Below are 20,091 nucleotides of genomic sequence, written 5' to 3'. Positions count from 1 at the left end.
ATTTTAGACAGCTGTCAGAAAAATTTCTGTTTTTTCTAAAATAAATCAGATCCTTTTATTTAAAAACAATATATGTTGTTGATTGTAATCAAACTGATTGGGGTTTAAGAATAGAATTATTCAATTTACTGGTTGTATTCCAACTCATAATATAGTATAGTATGAGAGAGAGAGAGAGAGAGAGAGAGAGAGAGAGAGAGAGAGAGAGAGAGAGAGAGAGAGAGAGAGAGATTCTAAAAGTAAATAAATGATTAATCTTTTCATCTGAAGTCAAGTAGATTTAAGTACATTTCAAGTTACTGAAATTCTCAGTGTATGAGCATATACAAATACATGCACAAAGTACAAGTAGTCAATACTCAGGCTACATCAGTGTGAGGAGGTAATTGAACTTAAAGAAATCTGTTTGACTGCATGGATTTCTCTAGAAAAACAAGGACTTAATATTTAATCTACTCTCGACCTTTTTAACAAAAGATATATCCAAGAGATTAACTTTCATCAAGTCAATAAATTTAAAAGATTAATCAGTGGTGAATCATGTACACATCTGTGTTGTGTGTGTCGAGAGATTATTTGTTGTCAAAGCTCTTCTTTCTTAGAAGGTAAATAAATGTTAATCAATTGATGCTTAGACCCTATAAAATATACCCTTAATAAAGCAAATATGTACATGCTAATTTCACGGCCATGTTGCAAACTTTGCATAAAATCCCACTCAGCCTTGGTCAAGACATGAATCACAGCTTTGAAATTATTACAATTCATACCTTTTTTTACAAAATTTTTCACAATGAAATACATCAGAAATAATGTATTGCCTCGTAGAAAACAAGAATCCGTCTAGACAAGACTTATTAAACAAACATGAAAAAGAAGGCATGGTGGCCCAATTGTTCACATAACACAGCTGCCATACACATTTTCTGCAAACAGCTAACACACCACAAAAAGTATAAAGAGTTTCACAATTGAGTTGTGTACTGTGATAGCCAAATGTTACAAAAACATCTAGATACAAAGTTCCAGCAGCTGTCATAGACTACTTGTTCAGACAGTCATTTGCCAGTTAACACACAGAAGCCGCCCTTCCTTCCACTAATTTGTCAGTTCTTTAAAGAAAGCAAACTTTCAAGTAACAGTTTATAAATATACCATCAAGTTCTATACCATGTTTATAAGTGATATGTAGTTGTGTGGAAATCTGAAGGTCAATGAAGTTATTACATAACGAGCTGCATTGCATCCCATGCAGCATTGTGATATATCAACCAGTGAACTACAACTAACTATATTTAGACTAATTAAACTACATATACATTTTCTACCTTCTTTTTCCTATCTTTGAGTTTGTGAGTTTGTGTCATACAACCTTTAAATGAACTATTGTACAATATGCAATATTGATGCATCAATTTACAAATATTTTATGGCTTCATATCTTTGGTTGTTATATCAATGTCTTACAGATCACACACATTAAACATATTGCCTTCATGCAATCACTCACACATAAAGATCGTATGGGGGAGGGGGTTCATTCTTTTTTTTTAGGAGGATCTGATGAATAGAAATGATTGAAGAACAAATTCTTCATTTCTATAAACATTTGATAAGTTAGATAATGGCACCAATTATACACAAGGAATCAACTTCACTTGTAGACTGAATGCTATAGATTGATTGTGTTTGGATTTTTTTCCTAGCAGAAATCAATGTCTTTCACAGTCTTAACTTGTCAGACTGTATCTGATTTCATTGAATGATGGACCCCAACAAAAGACACTTCAAACATCAATATACCAACCAAGGTTCTCTTGAGGAAGTGGGTAAAGCAATTGCTCTCAACAACTGCAATGAAAATTCCTTATCTGCTAAAGACATGCCATTCAAACTTTTTTTTTCTAGCCTGGATTGATGATTTGAACTAAAAATAAAAGAATGTACATGAAAATATTTTCTCTATAATGAGGGATTGAATTGGCAATGTTTTAAAAACCCTAATTATTTTCTATTTCGAGTCAGATAAAGAAAGTTTCAATTTCAGTTCTATGTTAATCATTTTGCTCTTAAACTGGGGGATAACATTATTATTAACCATGATTAAGGTCATGTAAAAAGTTATAGCACACCTGGATTATACATATAATAGCCTATTGATTTTCAAAACTAATAAGCAAGCTATAAGATGCATCAACAGTCCCCTGACCACTGTTTCTCAGTGAAAAGCGAACTGTTCACATCTTACACTACCAAATACCTAAACTTACTGCTCAAATTTGTCAGTAAATTTGAAGCTTCCACACTAATCTATTGCTTAACCCATTCCGAGAGAACAAACCATAAGAAAGCTATTTATTTTCAAAAGAGAATTACAAAGAATAAACAGCCAACATTGGGAAAATCTGGGGTTTAACTGTAAGGTGGCAGCCAAGGGATAAAACTTTCAGCTATTAACTGTTGATATGTCTTTTGGTCTCAGATGTCCTTCCTTGCATGTGCAATGACAAAATAGTCATATACATGCATGCACATGGTATCTGTTTTACAGGCAGTTTAAAAAAAACTTAATGGTAAGTTTTTAAAAACACCAACAAGAGTCTTATTTTTGCTGCACTTTAAATTTTGCTTTTATCAAACATGAAATTAGAACTGCCTGAAAAGAGATTATACAAGAAACCAACCCCCCTAAAAAAATCAGATTACAAATTTATAGCTGCATGTACTTAAAGAGACATTAAAAGTTTATTTTTTATGTCTGCAGTGCTGATAATACACAGCAGAATAACACATCTTCATGCTATATGAAAATTTAATTAATAGAAGTGATTTTTTTAAGTGTCATTGTAATGTTCCCATTTCCTGCAATTCTTTGAGAATTGAAAGAGCAGCACAAATAACCATATTGCTTTCTTTAACATGGTTGGTCAAGATCATCAATACATATACTATTGTTGAGTGTGGCATTGTGATGTCATTGTGAGTATAGTTGTCAAATAAAAGTCAACATATTTTTTAGTTTTTCATAGCAAAATTATGTTGGAAAGTAAATCTATTGTCTCTTTTTCCTTTTTTACTTGATAATTTCAATATACATGTACTTAAAGGGAAATAAAACTGCCCAACTGTATACTAAATCAAGCATTGAGCTGTCTACATTTTATATCTTTTTTTAAGTATGTAACCTGAAATTGTATTTCTTGAAATCAGCAAGTATGCACAAATCTGGTGGAACTTAATGTCCCTTAATATCACTGCAATTCTGCAGAATGACATTCCTTCAGTTATGACCCAATGCCCTCATCATACAATCATCCTTTCTTGTTCTTCGATCACTATAGCAATCAGGATTATTGTAATTTTCCTGGTTGGTTTCTTTCTTTCCTGAGAAGTGGTGGTAGAGGTTGGTCACATCCAGCATGTCATTATGACAAACTTATTAATCTCAGCGGCTGCTGGCAACATGTCAGACCGACAACAGCAAAAAAAAAATCAAGCCACCAACCCAATCTTCTATTTACATGACACACACTCATATATTCTGCTGTTTTTATAAGAAATAAACATTGTGTTATCAAACAAAAACAGCTGCTGAAATAACTTACAACAACATGCACACTGTATTTTTTATAAACCCTCATTCCAGTGGTTGTACGAAAACCATGTGCTTTGTTGGCAAACCTAACAATGAAAATACCATCAGAAATATTACGGTAGTCAAGCATAAGGCAAATACTATGTCACAAGGTTTCAACTTCTGCACACGGTATTAACAACAGGTATGAAAACTGCCAATCTTAGGTATCATGGTTTAGTCCTAGCTAGCAGTCACTTAAATTGTTTCATTCGATCTTGCAATGTTTGCACCTAAAATTTGCCTGTCATTGCCCATTTTTAAAAACCTATTTCCAGTGTTCAGAAGACAGTTGTAATGCAATGAGTCTTTTCCATCCACATATATAAGGAAATGAGTTCTGAATGTTGTTGATCAATATAGCAAAAATTTCTGTATGATCTAGCTTCTGTGCGTGCCTATCTTTGCAAAATGTGCAATTATTATCATTTATGTGGCAGTTTTTATTCCTTTGGTGTTTGTCATCCTAAAGTTGCCCATGCAAATATAGATCACCAACCAAACAAAGAACTTCAAAGAGTTTGAAGGTAAAGTTGTTATAATGTCCTGTGTGGACACATGTCTGAGATTCGATCGAGTGTTTCCAGAAACATGTGCTGTGAGCTATGTCATCATTAATCATTGTATACATATATATATATCAAATATGTAATCCTCACATCAAGAAAAGTACTATTAACCCTTACAGCCACAAAGTTCTACGATGTGAGGGGCAGACAGACAAAGTAATTCTTAAGTGTTGCTCTATAATTCATAGGCAACATAAGAAAAAATTGATTGATAAAATCTTGGGAGATCATTATTCATTACAAAGGCTTTCAGAGGTCCTCATGGTTCCCACCAGTTTTTTTGATGAAGTTGCAACATGGCACAAAAAGTCTAACTGCTCCACATCTGACTGCACTCACTTCCAGACAGAATTTTACACATAACACAGAAGTCTTAAATAACAAGACACTGGAGTTTCTGAAGACAATACTGAATATGTGGTGTTAAATATACCATTATTTATAGAAAATATTGTACTTTAAAAAGGGATGCAAATGCTGAGAATTATGGTATATGTACAATTTTTGAATGTTGATCAGTATCCCTAGATTGCGAGGGCCAGTATTTGTGAATCTACAGATACTTAATAACATGTTTTCTTCCTTAATTTCAGGCATATGGTTTCAAGATATCAATGCTAGAATATCTGATATAAACATTAGAGAGAAAATCCAAATAAATTTAGATAAAACACAGCTTATACTCTGCTTATAATAAACAGTTTGCCAAGACGAAAACCATTTAGAGGCCCCATCAATAAACACACAACTCAGACCCCTTCAAACTTTAAAAGCGTCAAAGTCAAGTATGGGCAACAAAATCCTCATGTACACATTCTAATGATGAAAATTATTAGTACATGACATTAAAACCTAAACTTTTTTCAATAATTCAGCTTCCAATCGGCAATAATTGACCGCTAAACCCTCCTGTACGTCATTAAACAGCTGAGTATTCCACTTCATGGCTTATTTTACAATTTACATCAGCAGAAATAAACATTCTAACTTGGCATCAGAATCTAGTGGCAGATATGAAAGTTTATTGATGGTATACATGGGATGTCTATTAGTCTGCCTAAATGTTATGATTTTATCAGAGGTCCATGCAGTCACACACAATAAAATATGTTTGTTTACTTGGCAGAGACCAGAACTAAAGTAGACAACTTAAAGCTACTCAAATATTGACAGTTTCCTGGCAAATTTTCTCGCATTATAAAAACCAAAGCTTGATATTCATGTGTGTTTCATCATCACTTAAATTTCAACTTATGACATCAAAGAAAGTTCCTACTTGATGTGTAGACTTACATAATACAACTGTACTGTAATGACATCATGCAGGTTAACAGCGTACATGTACACGATAATATTTGTTTTGTTGGTTTGTTGTATTATGTCGCATTTGAGATTTTTCTCTCATGTAGAGACAACGCCAGCTTTTAGGTGAAGTGCCACAAATTTGAACCTATGCATGGTGCTTACAGCTGTAGCACTGATTGATTGATTGGTTTTTTTTTTGTTGTTGTTTTTTTTACATCCCATCGAGAATTTTTCACTCACATTGAGATGTCACCAGCTGTAGGTGAAGTACCACAAATTTAGACCTATGCTTAGCGCTCAAGGCCGTAGCAGTGAGGGTTCTTTATCATGCAAATGCCTGCCATGACACAGCTAGGGCCTCCGTTCTCAAAGGTCATATCCAAAAGATCCGTGATTCTTGCTTCTAAATGCTGAGCATTTGGCGAAGGAGCAATTGCTACCTATTTTAACGTCTAAGGTTTGATGCAGCCATGGCACGAGCGGGGCTCAGATTCACGACCTCCCGGTTACGAGGTGAACGCCCAACCACTGAACGGTACCGCAACCAGTTTGTAGCATTCAGGTTTTTTTTTATCGTACTGTAGCATATGGGACCTTTGTTTCAGAAGACCTGTGACTTTCACTTCAAGTTCTACTGTGGGGCACTTAACAAAGGAACAGTTTACTTATGTTAAATGTCTTAGGTTTGACACGGTGCCGAGATCAAGAATCGAATCCAGGCCTCACAGTTGTGAAGTGAGCATCTTATCTGCTAGACTATACCTAGCTGCAGAATTGTAGCTCTCTGGGAAAAATTGTAAAAGACTAAATTTATTTTTCCCTAGAGCTAGAGTTCTGCAGCTCCCTAAGGCTACTGTGACACAATAAAGCAATTAAACATGGCATATATGTTAATAATAGTGAACTGACATCATGCCATCAAAACATTGCATATGTTCACAATAATGTAATGACATTATATACGCAAATTGCAATACAGTTGCACTTTGGTATATGGAACATTGACATCTCGAATTCCATGGATATGTGAAAGAGATGTATCTTAACATCAATATCTCAAACCCTCTGATATCTTGAAGATTTACCTGGCCCCATTGAGTTTGAGATATTGAGGTCTGACTGTATTATATGCTGATATAGTGGTGTAGATGCTGATATTGACACTATTTCAGGAATTCTGTACAAGATCTCTTTGAAAATTGTCAATGTTTTGGAAATTCACTTTGCTGCATGTACTTGATTTGAAGCTAAATTCATTGACTACTTCCTGACACTTCAAATCTCCCAAGGCTTTTATTGAAACGTTCTCTGTTGTGTTTTGCCATTTACAGATTTAAATATAACAAACTAGACATGCTAGATGGGTGCATGTTCATAAAAATGCATGTAAGTGTAGATATTAAAATTCTTTTGTATAGTTAATGACAGTACTTACATAATCGTCCGAAGCTGGCAGAAATTCTTCTCTTTAACTTCTTCAGTTTACTTATTTGTCGTTTCTCTTTGACTATAAATAGAAATAAGAATCTAAATATTTCACCAGTATGCAAGAGATTTGGAAGATTTTTACAATGTTTCTCAAACAAAACAAAAGTACATTTAGTCCACTAAAATTCTATGTATTCATATATAGCTATTTTATTTATCTAAATATATCTATCTATGAGAAAAACCCTTCAAAGGAAAACATAGAATAAAAAGTTTGAATTTAACTTGAATAAAATTAAACATATGTGGTACTGTTACAAAAGTCACCATATCTGTAAATACGGTGAAAAAATAAGGTATATATATAATATATATATGATACATTCATAAAACATTTCCCTATCTAATTAATATAATTCATAGTGTATGTATCTATATCATTCAAAGTGACATTTTGATTATTTATTTAAAAATCTACATTTCCATCACTTCACACAAAGATGTTTATACAATTAATCCAATCAATCAAATTTACATGTATATATGAATATGTGACAACTGGGCAAATACATGCTGGGAGAGGGCCTACATAGGCCATGCCTGTTTCCCATTCCTGTTGAGTTTCTCAATAAAATATGTTTAAATTAAATTACACTGTACATGTATGTATTACGCAATTTTTTCCCCATGTAAATCATGTTTTATTCCCTAAAAAGATACAATAAATATACATTGTACATGAATACCAACTACTAAGTATGAAGTACTGTACACTGTATATCATACTTATGTCTGCAGCCAATGGCTACAAACCCACAGTACTAAAACACCTGTAGAGGAAAATGTTGTCAATGATTAAAAGCCAAATATAACATTTGTAATACAATGTGTCATACCAGCTGCCAAATGGATAATGTAATGTCTGCACAGATACAGAAGATTTTTTTTTACATGAATGGTCTGCATTATACACGCATACTGAACAAGACTGATCCATCATATATCTGAAGTTTACTCACAGTAGAATGCATTGGGGGATCCAAACTTTTTTTCTATAGGAGGGGATGTATTGAGTGCAAGGCATGATTCTTCTAGCAGGCTCAAGAGGCATGCCCCAGTGTACAATTTTGAAAACTGATTCAGAATCATTTTATTTGCATTTTGGGAGATTAAACATGGATAGAAGTCAGCACTCAACGAGAATGCTACTTGTAGCCATATAATGTCCCCTGTCACCACAAAAAAAGTTAAAGCACAAAAGTCCCATAACTCTTGTAAAATTTGTCAAATCAAAATGGTGGCGCAATATGATCAACTACATATGGTGACTAACAACACTACAAAATTTGAACAAAATCCGTTGTGCAGTTTCAGAGGAGTTGTGTCCATAAAATGTTCCTAAAGTGTACAATGTACAAATTCAAAAAAGTCCCATAACTCCTGTAAAAAATATCAAATCAAAATGGTGGCACAATATGATAAACTACATATGGGGACTAACAATTCTACAAAATTTGAACAAGATCCATTGAATGGTTTCCAAGGAGTTGCATCCACAGAATGTTCCTATAGTGTAGCATGTACAAATTCAACAAAGTCCTGTAACTCCAGTACAATTTGTTTATCGAATCAAAATGGTGGCACAATATGATCAACTACATGTAGTGACTAACAATTCTACATTATTTGAACAAAATCTGTCATGCAGTTTCGTAGGAATTGCATCCACAAAGTCAAGTGGGACATCAGTATTTCTATGTCCCCTTCCGTGTTGCGGCGGGGGACAAAAATACCAATGTTCTTCAATATTCTAGTGTTAAATGTAGTAATTAACATCCAAAGGAACACAGAAAATTTTTTGGAGTAAAGTTTTTGAAGTACAATATATAATCAGGTATATTCAACAACGAATCTCCAGGACAAGTTTCCACATAAGATTTCTAACTAACTATGCAATGTTTGAGATTCTATTCTGTATGCATCCATTTCTTGGTACATGTACACCCCTAACCTCCACTCTACATCCACCACTGGATGCATGCCCTGATTTCACCTGGTCCAAATATTGGGGGAACACATGCACTCAAAACCGTATGTGACAAGACCACTGGAATGCAATTTTCCTTTTCTGAAGCTATTTAAATGAGTGGAAGACAGACCCAATGACCATCTGCTCAAGTATATATATACACATATATATCATAGAAGGACTGAAAAGGCTTGGACACTGTACATAATAACATGTATATTATACATATATACACACTCTATGCTGCACTTTTATGTGATATATTCATAATTCCTCACCATAGTGAGATGCTAATTTATTACCTTTACTATATAACTAATTATGACATATTTATGATATCACATAACACTATAAATTTCATACATGTATCCTTTCGACAGTCAGAGACTGAAGAATGTTCCGCTGAAAGAGGGTGGGGGGGTGGGGGTAGGAAAAAATATGAACCATAGCAATACACACTCTGCATCAAGGAAAGGTATGTTTAATATTCCAGAATGTATTGGGATTGGTCCTCTAGGGCCCAAAGGCCATGACACAGGGGTCACTCCGATAAGCAGCATGTTTGAACGACTTTTCTTTGCTTTTAGGGTGCAATTTTTTCACCTTTCTTCCTTTCCTTTCTTTTGTCACCTTCTCCTGAGTTTTCCCTTTCTTTTAATGCTTTAATATAGTATAGACTGTGTGTCTTTCCCTATAAAGTGAAATTTATTGTAATACTGACCCAATTTTGAAGGATATGGAAATCCAGGAAAACGCATGCTTCCATGAAACTCCTATAATGCTTGTTGCATATATTTAAGGATCTATAAAATTAGACAAAATAAAAGCAGATTTTGTAATTTTAACAACTGATAGAATGCAACTTCCCCTTCCGGACCATTTCAAATCTGTTATGATATCTATCTTTCCCTGGGACCCACCGCAGAGGGTCACAATCTCTGTTTTTGGCCAAAATGAATTTTTATGCTATTGCTGTGAGAAGGATATTTGCTATATGTTTACACAATTACATTTTACATGTACATAGATTTAATCCTTTGTGTGTGTAACTTCTTCAATTGCATGAATGAAAATTGATTTAATCAAAGATGCAATTCGATAATTTCTGCAAAGTGCAATGACCAGATTTAGGAAGAATATTAACTAAAGGTCACTTTGGTATCACTGCATGGGCAAATGCTGACACATATCTGGATGAGTGAATTAGTATATATATGGCTTTCTGTGACATTTAGATCCCAAGGGTAATTCTACTGTTGATAAAACCTCATTTGATGCCTGTGTTAATACATGTTTATTACACTTCCTAGCCAAGCTGTGTTCAATCACCATAATCTCCTATTCTTGCATACCCTGTCCACTTCTCTAAAGAGAATACATAATTTCGCTGAACATCAACAAACATGACTGCGAAACAAGTTTCACACAACACAGAATCTTTACATGTACCCATTATAACCATCTATTACTGTATCCAAAACATGTTTGCTCCCTGGGCTTTTTTGTTCAGACTCATTGTATAAAAACCATTTCATCCAGATTAAATGCGACATATTAGTCATTTTTTAAAATTATTCAATTAAGGAATGGATTATTTTATAATATAATATAAATCAAGTTGGGACAGTTTATGCTTTATATGTGCAAACTGTCTCAACTTCCTTTATATCATATAAATTATAATAAAATGAGTAAAAATTAATTTCTTATAATCCAAATTTTTAAGATTCATTGTAATTTAGTGAAAAATTATTGATTTTTTTTTATATGATGTGAATTAAGCAATAGTGCCATAGAAACAAAATAGAAACAGAGCTAGGAGCCAAATGCATTGTGACATTCCAAAGTTGTCATATGACGAGATTGACATCAACTTACTAAGTTTATAATTATAAAAAATATTGATCACGTTAAATAAACCAATGAACTGCATTTTACAAGTGAAATCAAAATATCTTAAACTTGTTTAGTGCTGAATTTGTTCTTATTAAAGGATAGAAGCAAAAACAACACAGGGTAAAATATCCTGTTTAACAATTATCTCTCTGGACTTCTCAGTATCAATGAAATGGTTACTAGTTGTCGCTTGTGTACAAGGATATAACTTAACACAAATAGTTGTAAATCAACACTCCATTGTCATTAATTTTGTTACATGTATGTCATCATAAATATATCAAGTTCCTGAACATTATTGTACTGTCATATTATCATGATAATATCTGTTTATGAAGTACTTAATCTGTTTTTATTGCCATAATTATCATTAAACATTTACATGAAGATCAAATTTTAAAAGATTATCATTTGTACTTAATCCAAATTACTGGTATCAAGTTTATAGACTGATCTAAGAACAAGACAACAATTGGTTTGTTACAGCAAATCAATCAAAATTGACCTAGTAGAAAAGGAAATATCCACCTCTTCCATTTTAATATTCATCCTGTCCATAGCATAAATGTTACTGCACTAAATGTACTCGATTGTTGCATCTATCGACCTATCCATTATTTGATTCATGTTTATACATAGATAAAAATCTTACATAAATAGGAGTAAGCAGCAGATGCAATGACTATATCTAACTGAAAGTACGTATCTCACTATCTTTAGGATTCCAAAAGATTTCCACCCCCACCACCTGTACATATTTGCAGTTAAAGGGTCAAACTTAAACATATTGCCACACATATACATGTAGCTTTGCACTGACATGTACATGTGATAGATTTATCAGCCAGTATTTGTGACAATTAATACACTCTCATTCTGGAATCTAGTTTTATCATTATCATCTTCAACCGGTTTTGATCATACAGGCCATGTATTAATCCTCATGTCGAGGGTGTGACCTGTCTGTCTGTCGAGAGCAAAGTCTTCCTCTCCACGCATGGCAATCCAGTGGGTTGGTAGAGTCCATGTTCAGGGCTACACGATCACGCTTCATCCCAAGAAAGCTTTGGTCTGCCTTGGCCCCGCTATACCTGTGTTCATGCATCAGACCTGCGAGATCCAGCTTGTGCTGCGCTCAATGTGTCCAAGCCATCTCAGCCTGCCCAATTGGAGAACTTCAGCAATGTCTCTTATTTTGAGCATAGATAGAAGAGTCTCAAAGTGGATGTCTTCAGGCTTGACCAGACAGGTCCATCTTATCATGGCTCTGTTATTACGTTGAAGGTGCTTGGCAGTGCTCGCTGATGTTGCCCACGTTTCTGAACCATAGAGCATGACACTCCTCACACAGCTGGAGTAAACTTGACCTCTGATTGTAACAGGGAGTTGCTTGTTTGTGAGGATAGGAAGGAGTTCTCTGAACTTTTTCCAGGCTGGCTTGCACCGCAATATGGCTGCAAGCTCACACCCTCTACCAGAAGACATGGTATCTCCGAGGTTGCAATAGGCAGCGACCATGTCAAGTGTGTCTCCATCAACCTCAACCTCACTTACTGGCAGTTTGAATTGCATATCATTTCCAATCTTCAGAACATCTTTGTGTTTCTTTCTTATTCTTTTACCAAGATTCTACACATTTACCGATCATTGCGAAAAGTGATTTCATATATGCACATCTAGAATAACATATCATATATTTTACTAAATGCATTGCCACATTGCATTAGAATTTGCAAAAACACTGGTTTGGCCTGCTAGTCTGGTCTTTTTCTTACCTCTGGATATAGACTCCATTTATTACAGTATCCAAAAATTCTCCAAGTGTTTTCAAAATACTGCCGACAATCCAAAGCACAGATCATTCCATAAAACCATGACCTTGTTTTGGTCAATGACAGGTCATACTAATATATATGGATAAAAGGATAATTTGCCCGAATTTCCTGACACTCAATTTTATTCCAAGTTCATCCTTGTTGTGGTCTGTAGCAGCGACATATTCATTCATAAGACATTTCCTGATATGATGAAACATCAGTAAAATTTGTAAGCACTAGATTGTGGGAGCCTATATATCCTATATCAATACAGTTACTATACATACATGTACATGCATATATCTAAATGAAACACGCCAATTCAAAACACAGACCAATGATAAAAATCGACAGGTTATTCAGTGAAGCCATTCATGTGGTTTGCGTATTTTCCAAACAAACAAATTGATCGCCCACTGAATATGCTCTACAGTACAAGAAACCTAGGCCTATGAGACACTGCACTTCATGACCTATAAAAAATATATCTGTCAACACAGCTGAGTCGTGCTTCCTGTCCAGACAAAGTGGACACGGTCTGGTGGTCACCACCCGGAATAAAAACCGAAAGCATCCAAGTTTCCAAAAATTCAAGAATGATTGCAAATCAGTTACTGTCAAATCCGACAAACGGACCTGTGCAAAGCGAAAATACCCCGATGAGTCATACAAAAGCCAGACAAAGAGGGATATTTTCTTCGATCGATATAAAAATAAGAAATTGTAATATTTCACTCACCTTCTCGTAATTTCACTTTGTCTTGATTATTACGGTTATCCGAGGCCATTGCTGTTGTTCTAAGGTTACCTTAAAAGTCCATCTTTAAAACGAAACCAGGTAATTTACTTGTTTATTTATCGTGAAGGACAACTCTCATCTCTTAAGAGCTTATTCCGACCATCACTGTATTCCGGTTTGTGTTTTATTATTTTGAAGTAATAAACACGGAGGCGCTCCGAGTGGAAGTAAAAATTCCGCGAAGAATGAAAGGCAAATCGATCATCGCGGCAGCGCGGACAGCCTATTTCGTTACATATGTGAATTAAATAAAATACCTAAGCCCAGTACGTCAAGACCTATTCGAAGAAAGTTGTAAGTTTTGGGTAGTTTTTTTTTATGTTGCTCCCTACTTCGCGTGACAAGGAAATGTCTTTCAAGCCAAAGCCATTTCTAGGAATAGAATACTCATTATTAGTTGATATTAATAATAATAATAATAATAATAATATATAGGTCTTTTCCTCTCTCTCTTTCTGTTTTCTGCAAGCCCTCCTTTTTGTCTTCCGGCCTTCTTCCATCGACTTTCTCTCCTCCCTTCTCGGGGCCCCTCCCGTTCCCTCCACCTCCCTTCTCGGCCCCTCCCGTCCCCTCCTCCTCTTCCCTTCTCGGGGCCCCTCTCCTCTACAAGCTTATGATAAATCATCCCGTGTTCCCTCAAATAGGCTAGTTTCTAACTACATATTTTAAAGACCTTTTTGACGAATCTCTTGAGTTTGAATACCAAATTGGGAGGTTATTCAAGACAAACTTTAAATTTAGGCCTACATACACATCTATACATCAGAATGATCTAATTATACATACATGTATATATATACAAAGTATGAATTCAACGTATAGTGAATACACTACTAATGCAATATGTATAAAGAGAGATAAATCCAATTCCACAGGAGAAGTTGTCTCGCGTTGACTGCATGCGTTACACGCGGTTTACCGGTGTCACCTGAATGAATTTCAATCAAATGTTCATGCTGCTGCAAGTTTTTGATGTACGGTAATATTGTGCATGGAAAATGTAAGCATCCAGTGCAGATTTACAACGACAGGTTCATTTCACGACTGACTATTCCCGATTTTAAATCTTCCCAATGAAATTAAAATGTCTTTGTTTTATTATTTCTCTTCCAGATAGTGTAAAACATAAACTGTGTATATAACTTAGGACTTAACCATGTCGGGTATTTCTCACCCAAAATAGTCAGATTAATATAAGTAGCGTCAAACTATAGGTAGAAGAATGTACTGTCCACTAAGTCATTGGTGTCTAGTATAGGGGACTTTTTTTTATTTGGAAATATGCGGTATGATCTCAAAATTCAAATCAAATTTGCGGTGTTAATTCTGTAGAATAACGTTTGTTTTCTACCATATCCGATGTTAATCATGTAAGAAATGACATCATAATCTTTCCATCAATGGTAAGAAAAGTTCAATGACAATATATTGCATACTATATGGCCCATGGGCCACGTTGTTCACCTGGGTCACTTTTCCCCTCGCTTATCGTGCCATAACGGAAGGTAACCATTGATACGAGAATACAACGTACGTTCAGTCTAAACTCAGATGACACTTACAAGTACACAACGGTTTTTTCTTAACGTTAAAAACCTGTGGAATATTGTTTAAACGTTGAACAACCTTGATTCAATGTTAATTTAATGTTCGATTATCAGCAAATTTTCAATGTTGACAAAGCCGTATTTTTTTTTTCCGCGTGGGCCGGACATGCAAACAAAGACGATTTTCAACTTAAAGTTGCAGGATTTATTCAACTTTAAATCTTTAATGTTGAAACGAGAGAAAAAAAAAATACTTGAATTGAAATAAAAGTTCAAAGAACACATAAGTTCCATGCAGTTTCAACATTAGATCATTTCATTGTAATTCTGCAAAAATTAAGAAAACATTAATATTTTTATCAGTATGATATATATTATTTTTTCTATTAATAATTTGTTTAATTTGTTTAATTTTTTTTAAAAATACATTTTACTGTGAAGTTAGTTTCATAGTTTCTAATATCTACACAAATATACATGATTTGATGTGACATATATAGGATAGAAAGATTGCATTACTTGCTATACATGTAGACGTCTTTTTAAATATTCTGTCTGACACTTTAAAAGTTTAAATCAATTTATTGAATAACACTGAAATATGCATCGTCAGACTGTGGGTGTGAGACGCATTTTCAGGTCATCCAGGAAGTAACTATATGCAATTTCAATCAATATGCAACTATTGTTTAACCCATTATTAACTTTGAAAAGTTTATGTTGATTCAACAAAATATCATTTTCAAAAACCCACTTTTCAACGTTGTAAATTCATGTTGAATCAATGACGATGTCGATGCGTTAGGTGGGTGCTTTTTCACATTACTGTACCTTATTTGTTAAGGAAATACGAAAAACTTTGATCGCCTGTCGTGTTATCGTCAATGACTTTTCACTAAACGATGATACTTGTTAAAGATTTTGTTCTATAATTTCCTATGCAAAACAAACGCCTAAAAGTGTGGGCTGATTGTGAACTTTGGGATCATGTATGGTTGAACAAACTTGAATAAAAATTTGATTTTTGAAATATACATGAGATTATGAGCTGTGACACTTTACACCTGCATGCTTTTCATCATTCGCTAACGGGCTTTATGAATTACGCAGGCGTGGAGCGTCGCAGTTCATACGCTCATCATATATTTTCAAAGATGAAATTATTTCTTATATTTACATTCTATTTTCATTTCTGGCGGAAAATTCCCAGCCATTAAAAAAGTCGTACTATATTTCATGAAGATTCATACGCACGTCGTTCACATTCATGAGGAATGGCTATCATTTAGAGATATTTAAGGCAAAAACATTGGAAATGTAAATATGAGAAAATGGTTAAAATTCTTGTAGAGCTTGGATTCATCATAAAAAAAAAAAACCAACAAAACATTTCTCTTTGAATTCTTAGGTCAGTGCACTTATTCGGCATCTACATAGATTTTTTTTAATTCTAGGAATTTTATAAAATGGTACTTTTCCATATTTAAAATTTCTTTATACAAAAAATATATAGTAACCTCATTTCTGACCCTCTTCGCGTCTTTTTGACCAGTATAGTAAAAATTGTGTTCTTACATGATTTTGAAAAAAGAGAATTTGATATTTTTACATTTATTCAAATTAACAAAATATTGGTATCACTTTCTAATTATATATCAAAAATGCCCATTTTTGTCCTAAAATAATTCATATTTTCGTACCAACAGTGAATGAATTCAGATTAATTAGGCTGTTCTGTATATTGATTTTGACTACGGATTACTGTTCACTTGATCAAGACACAGGTGCTTGTGGACAGGACTTCCGGTACCCCCCTTCTTTTATTTTTAAATGTTCAATTCCTTGGGTATTTCAGACCTATTATTGATAAAATATGTAACTTCAGAGGTTATCTATTTCAATGGAATACACAAATCTCGCATAGAAACCGTTTTTAAAAATGTCATATCACCGATCATAATATATGAACAAGCACAGGTGCTTGTGGACAGGACTTCCGGTACCCCCCTTCTTTTATTTTTAAATGTTAAATTCCTTGGGTATTTTGGACGTATTTTTAATAAAATATGTAACTTCAGAGGTTATCTATTTCAATGGAATACACAAATCTCGCATAGAAACCGTTTTTAAAAATGTCATATCACCGATCATAATATATGAACAAGGTGTGCAACTCAGCCAGCGACATGTTGAAAAAATCTACACCTCGCTGAGAAATCCTATTGAAAAAACACCAATAATGCATATACCAACTGAAAAGAACGGTCATTCTAAATCTACTGATGATTCGTGGATTAAATGCATCGCTATTTGGTGCGCAATAATTACTTCACATCGCTCAATTTCATCGTTTTAACTTCGCCACTTCTCATTTCTGACTATAACGAACGGAAGTTGTGATGTTGGAATATTTCTGTCGCAGCCAACTATTTTTAGAACGAGAAAACCCGAGACGAGGTAGGTAATTTATCATGGAAATCAGAAAGAACCATGAAAGCACAATATATTGACAATGTTCCACATTTCAGTTATAAGGCCAACTATATAGCATTGGCTAACATTCGTTTTTTAAAAAGAAACAAAGTTTATCAAGCCCCTTACATATGATCAGATCCAAATTCGATTAAAAAGATTAAAAAGTAGGGGGGGGGGTAACAAATTAATTGATAAAGGAATGTCAAAACTTTATGTTATAACTTAAATATAAGATTAAACAAATATCAACAACCAGCACTTGTGCATGCATCGCACACATATTTTGTGTATAGTTCAGATCGTGATAAAAAAAACCAACAACCGGCTTCTACCCCTACCCCACTCCCAATATCATTTTAGATAATTATAATCAAACATCGATCTGTTCAGTATGACCTAATCACAGGGGTTCAGGCCCCCACCTCTCTACTGCTTATCAGCAATGTCTTGCAAACACAATAAAGTCAACTCATGTAGGTTATTCGGGGGGGGGGGGGGGGGGATTGTGTCAACACCATTATGATCCAAATCATATCGTATAGGGTTAAGACTTTACAATGATAGTATATTTGGATATATCAAAAGTGGTATGGTTCCAATAATGTGTAAGTGTGCATGTCTTTAAAGTCTTTCCACAACCGATTTGAAATATTTTGATCGGTATTCTCTTTCCTTTTCATGTAGCTAATGGTATTCGGAAGACCTCGTCTCGGGTTTTCTCGTTCTAAAAATAGTTGGCTGCGACAGAAATATTCCAGCATTACAACTTCCGTTCGTTATAGTCAGAAATGAGAAGTAGCGAGGTTAAAACGATGAAATTGAGCGGTGTGAAGTAGTTATTGCGCACCAAATAGCGATGCATTTAATCCACGAATCATCAGTAGATTTAGAATGACCGTTCTTTTCAGTTGGTATGTGTATTATTGGTGTTATTTCGATAGGATTTCTCAGCGAGGTGTAGATTTTTTCAGCATGTCGCTGGCTGAGTTGCACACCTTGTTCCACAGGCAATCGACGTTTTAAATATCTATAATAAAAAAAATCTTCCTGTAAACATAATATTGACAAGGTATACCACGCCGCCATCTTGGTTTTCGTTTTTATCAGCTTCATCGCTTGAAAATTTCGGCGAAAAGTTCGATATAATACAATAATTAGAACCCTACCGTCTAGCAACAACTCTGTCAATATCCTATCTGTCGCATCGTTATGGAAAACTCGAAATAATGTCCATTGATCAGATATAATGAAGCATTAACTATCGTCTACTGCTCCTCAAAATGCGATAAATCCTGATCTAGGGACGGAAGTTGACATCATTATGCAAATGAGAATTCCCTTGCTAATGTACCCACTGACGCTTGTGTCGGAGGAGGGAGGGGGGGGGGACTGAATGCAGGGTAGTTGCAGTCCTGCAAACAATAAAACTCGGCACAATTGTGTGGTTTCGGGACAGGCTGGCACGGGAAATTTAGTAAATCTATCACATTACCAAATAACATTGGAAATGTTCATGACCCCCCCCCCCCCCTCCCCCGCTTCGACTCCAACCCACGTCATTTCACCCATTGTGACAACACTGAAAATTTACAGATAAGCAGGACAGGACATTTGGATGTATAAATGTTACTGTGTACGTTTGAGAGTATACCCACGTGTAGGCGCGCGTGCGTGTGTGTGTGAATTCAATTTTGAAGTTTTCTTATTACGTTATGAAATTTACTTTCAACAGAAACGAATGCATGAATAAGTGAAGTTATCATGTTTAACGTTTAAAAAAATAAATAAAGTATGTATTAATAGAATAGTGTTCAAGATCTCGCTGACTAGAACATATTTACTGCTAATTATAATATTTACTATTTTTAATTTTATCGACCAATGAAAAAAGGGCTATCCCAAAATTATGTCTACGTACGTCCACCTTTCAGCGATTTCTCGCATTTGAGAAGCAGTAGACGATGTTTGACGGTTGATTATAGCCGATAAATGGACTTTATTTCCAGTTCACCATGACGATGCGAGAGGTAAGACCTTGACAGAGTTGCTTCTAAACGGTAGGGTTCTAATTATTGTATTATATCGAACTTTTCGCCAAAATTTTCAAGCGATGCAGCTGGTAAAAACGAAAACCAAGATGGCGGCGTGGTATACCTTGTCAATATTATGTTTACAGGAAAACAATTTTTTTTATTATAGATATTTAAAACGTCGAGTGCCTGTGCCTTGTTCATATATTATGATCGGTGATATGACATTTTTAAAAACGGTTTCTATGCGAGATTTGTGTATTCCATTGAAATAGATAACCTCTGAAGTTACATATTTTATCAATAATAGGTCTGAAATACCCAAGGAATTGAACATTTAAAAATAAAAGAAGGGGGGTACCGGAAGTCCTGTCCACAAGCACCTGTGGATCAAGATACAGGGCTCACGGCGGATGTGACCGGTCGACAAGGGATGCTCACTCCTCCTAGGCACCTGATCCCACCTCTGGTGTGTCCAGGGTCCGTGTTTACCCTACTATTAATTTTATATAGGATTTATGAGATTGATCTTCACTTGTTTGATTTATTGTATTAGTTTTGC

At 34.7% G+C, this 20,091-nt stretch overlaps 1 protein-coding gene across 4 annotated transcripts in view; it reads right to left on the bottom strand.

The window, feature by feature from the left end:
• LOC125679531 (cyclin-dependent kinase 14-like) overlaps positions 1 to 13,856 on the bottom strand; it is a 39,076-nt gene extending 25,220 nt beyond the window's left edge. Inside the window, exons 1-2 of one of the 4 annotated variants that reach the window (XM_048918806.2) lie at positions 13,418 to 13,856; positions 6,944 to 7,015 (exon numbers count right to left, since the gene is read on the bottom strand). In XM_048918806.2, coding sequence (XP_048774763.1) covers positions 6,944 to 7,015; positions 13,418 to 13,466 — 121 coding nt within the window. In that variant the 5' untranslated portion in view covers positions 13,467 to 13,856. Of the gene's footprint in view, positions 1 to 770; positions 1,182 to 6,943; positions 7,016 to 9,686; positions 10,643 to 12,636; positions 13,333 to 13,417 lie in introns of those variants that run through there. The other 3 variants (XM_048918809.2, XM_048918807.2, XM_048918810.2) reach the window with 3 other exon arrangements.
• Between the last annotated feature and the right edge of the window lie 6,235 nt (positions 13,857 to 20,091).

Source organism: Ostrea edulis, chromosome 2 (genome assembly GCF_947568905.1).
Source record: "Ostrea edulis chromosome 2, xbOstEdul1.1, whole genome shotgun sequence".
NCBI classification, from domain to species: Eukaryota; Metazoa; Mollusca; class Bivalvia; order Ostreida; family Ostreidae; genus Ostrea; species Ostrea edulis.
This window is presented reverse-complemented; position numbering and strand designations above follow the sequence as displayed.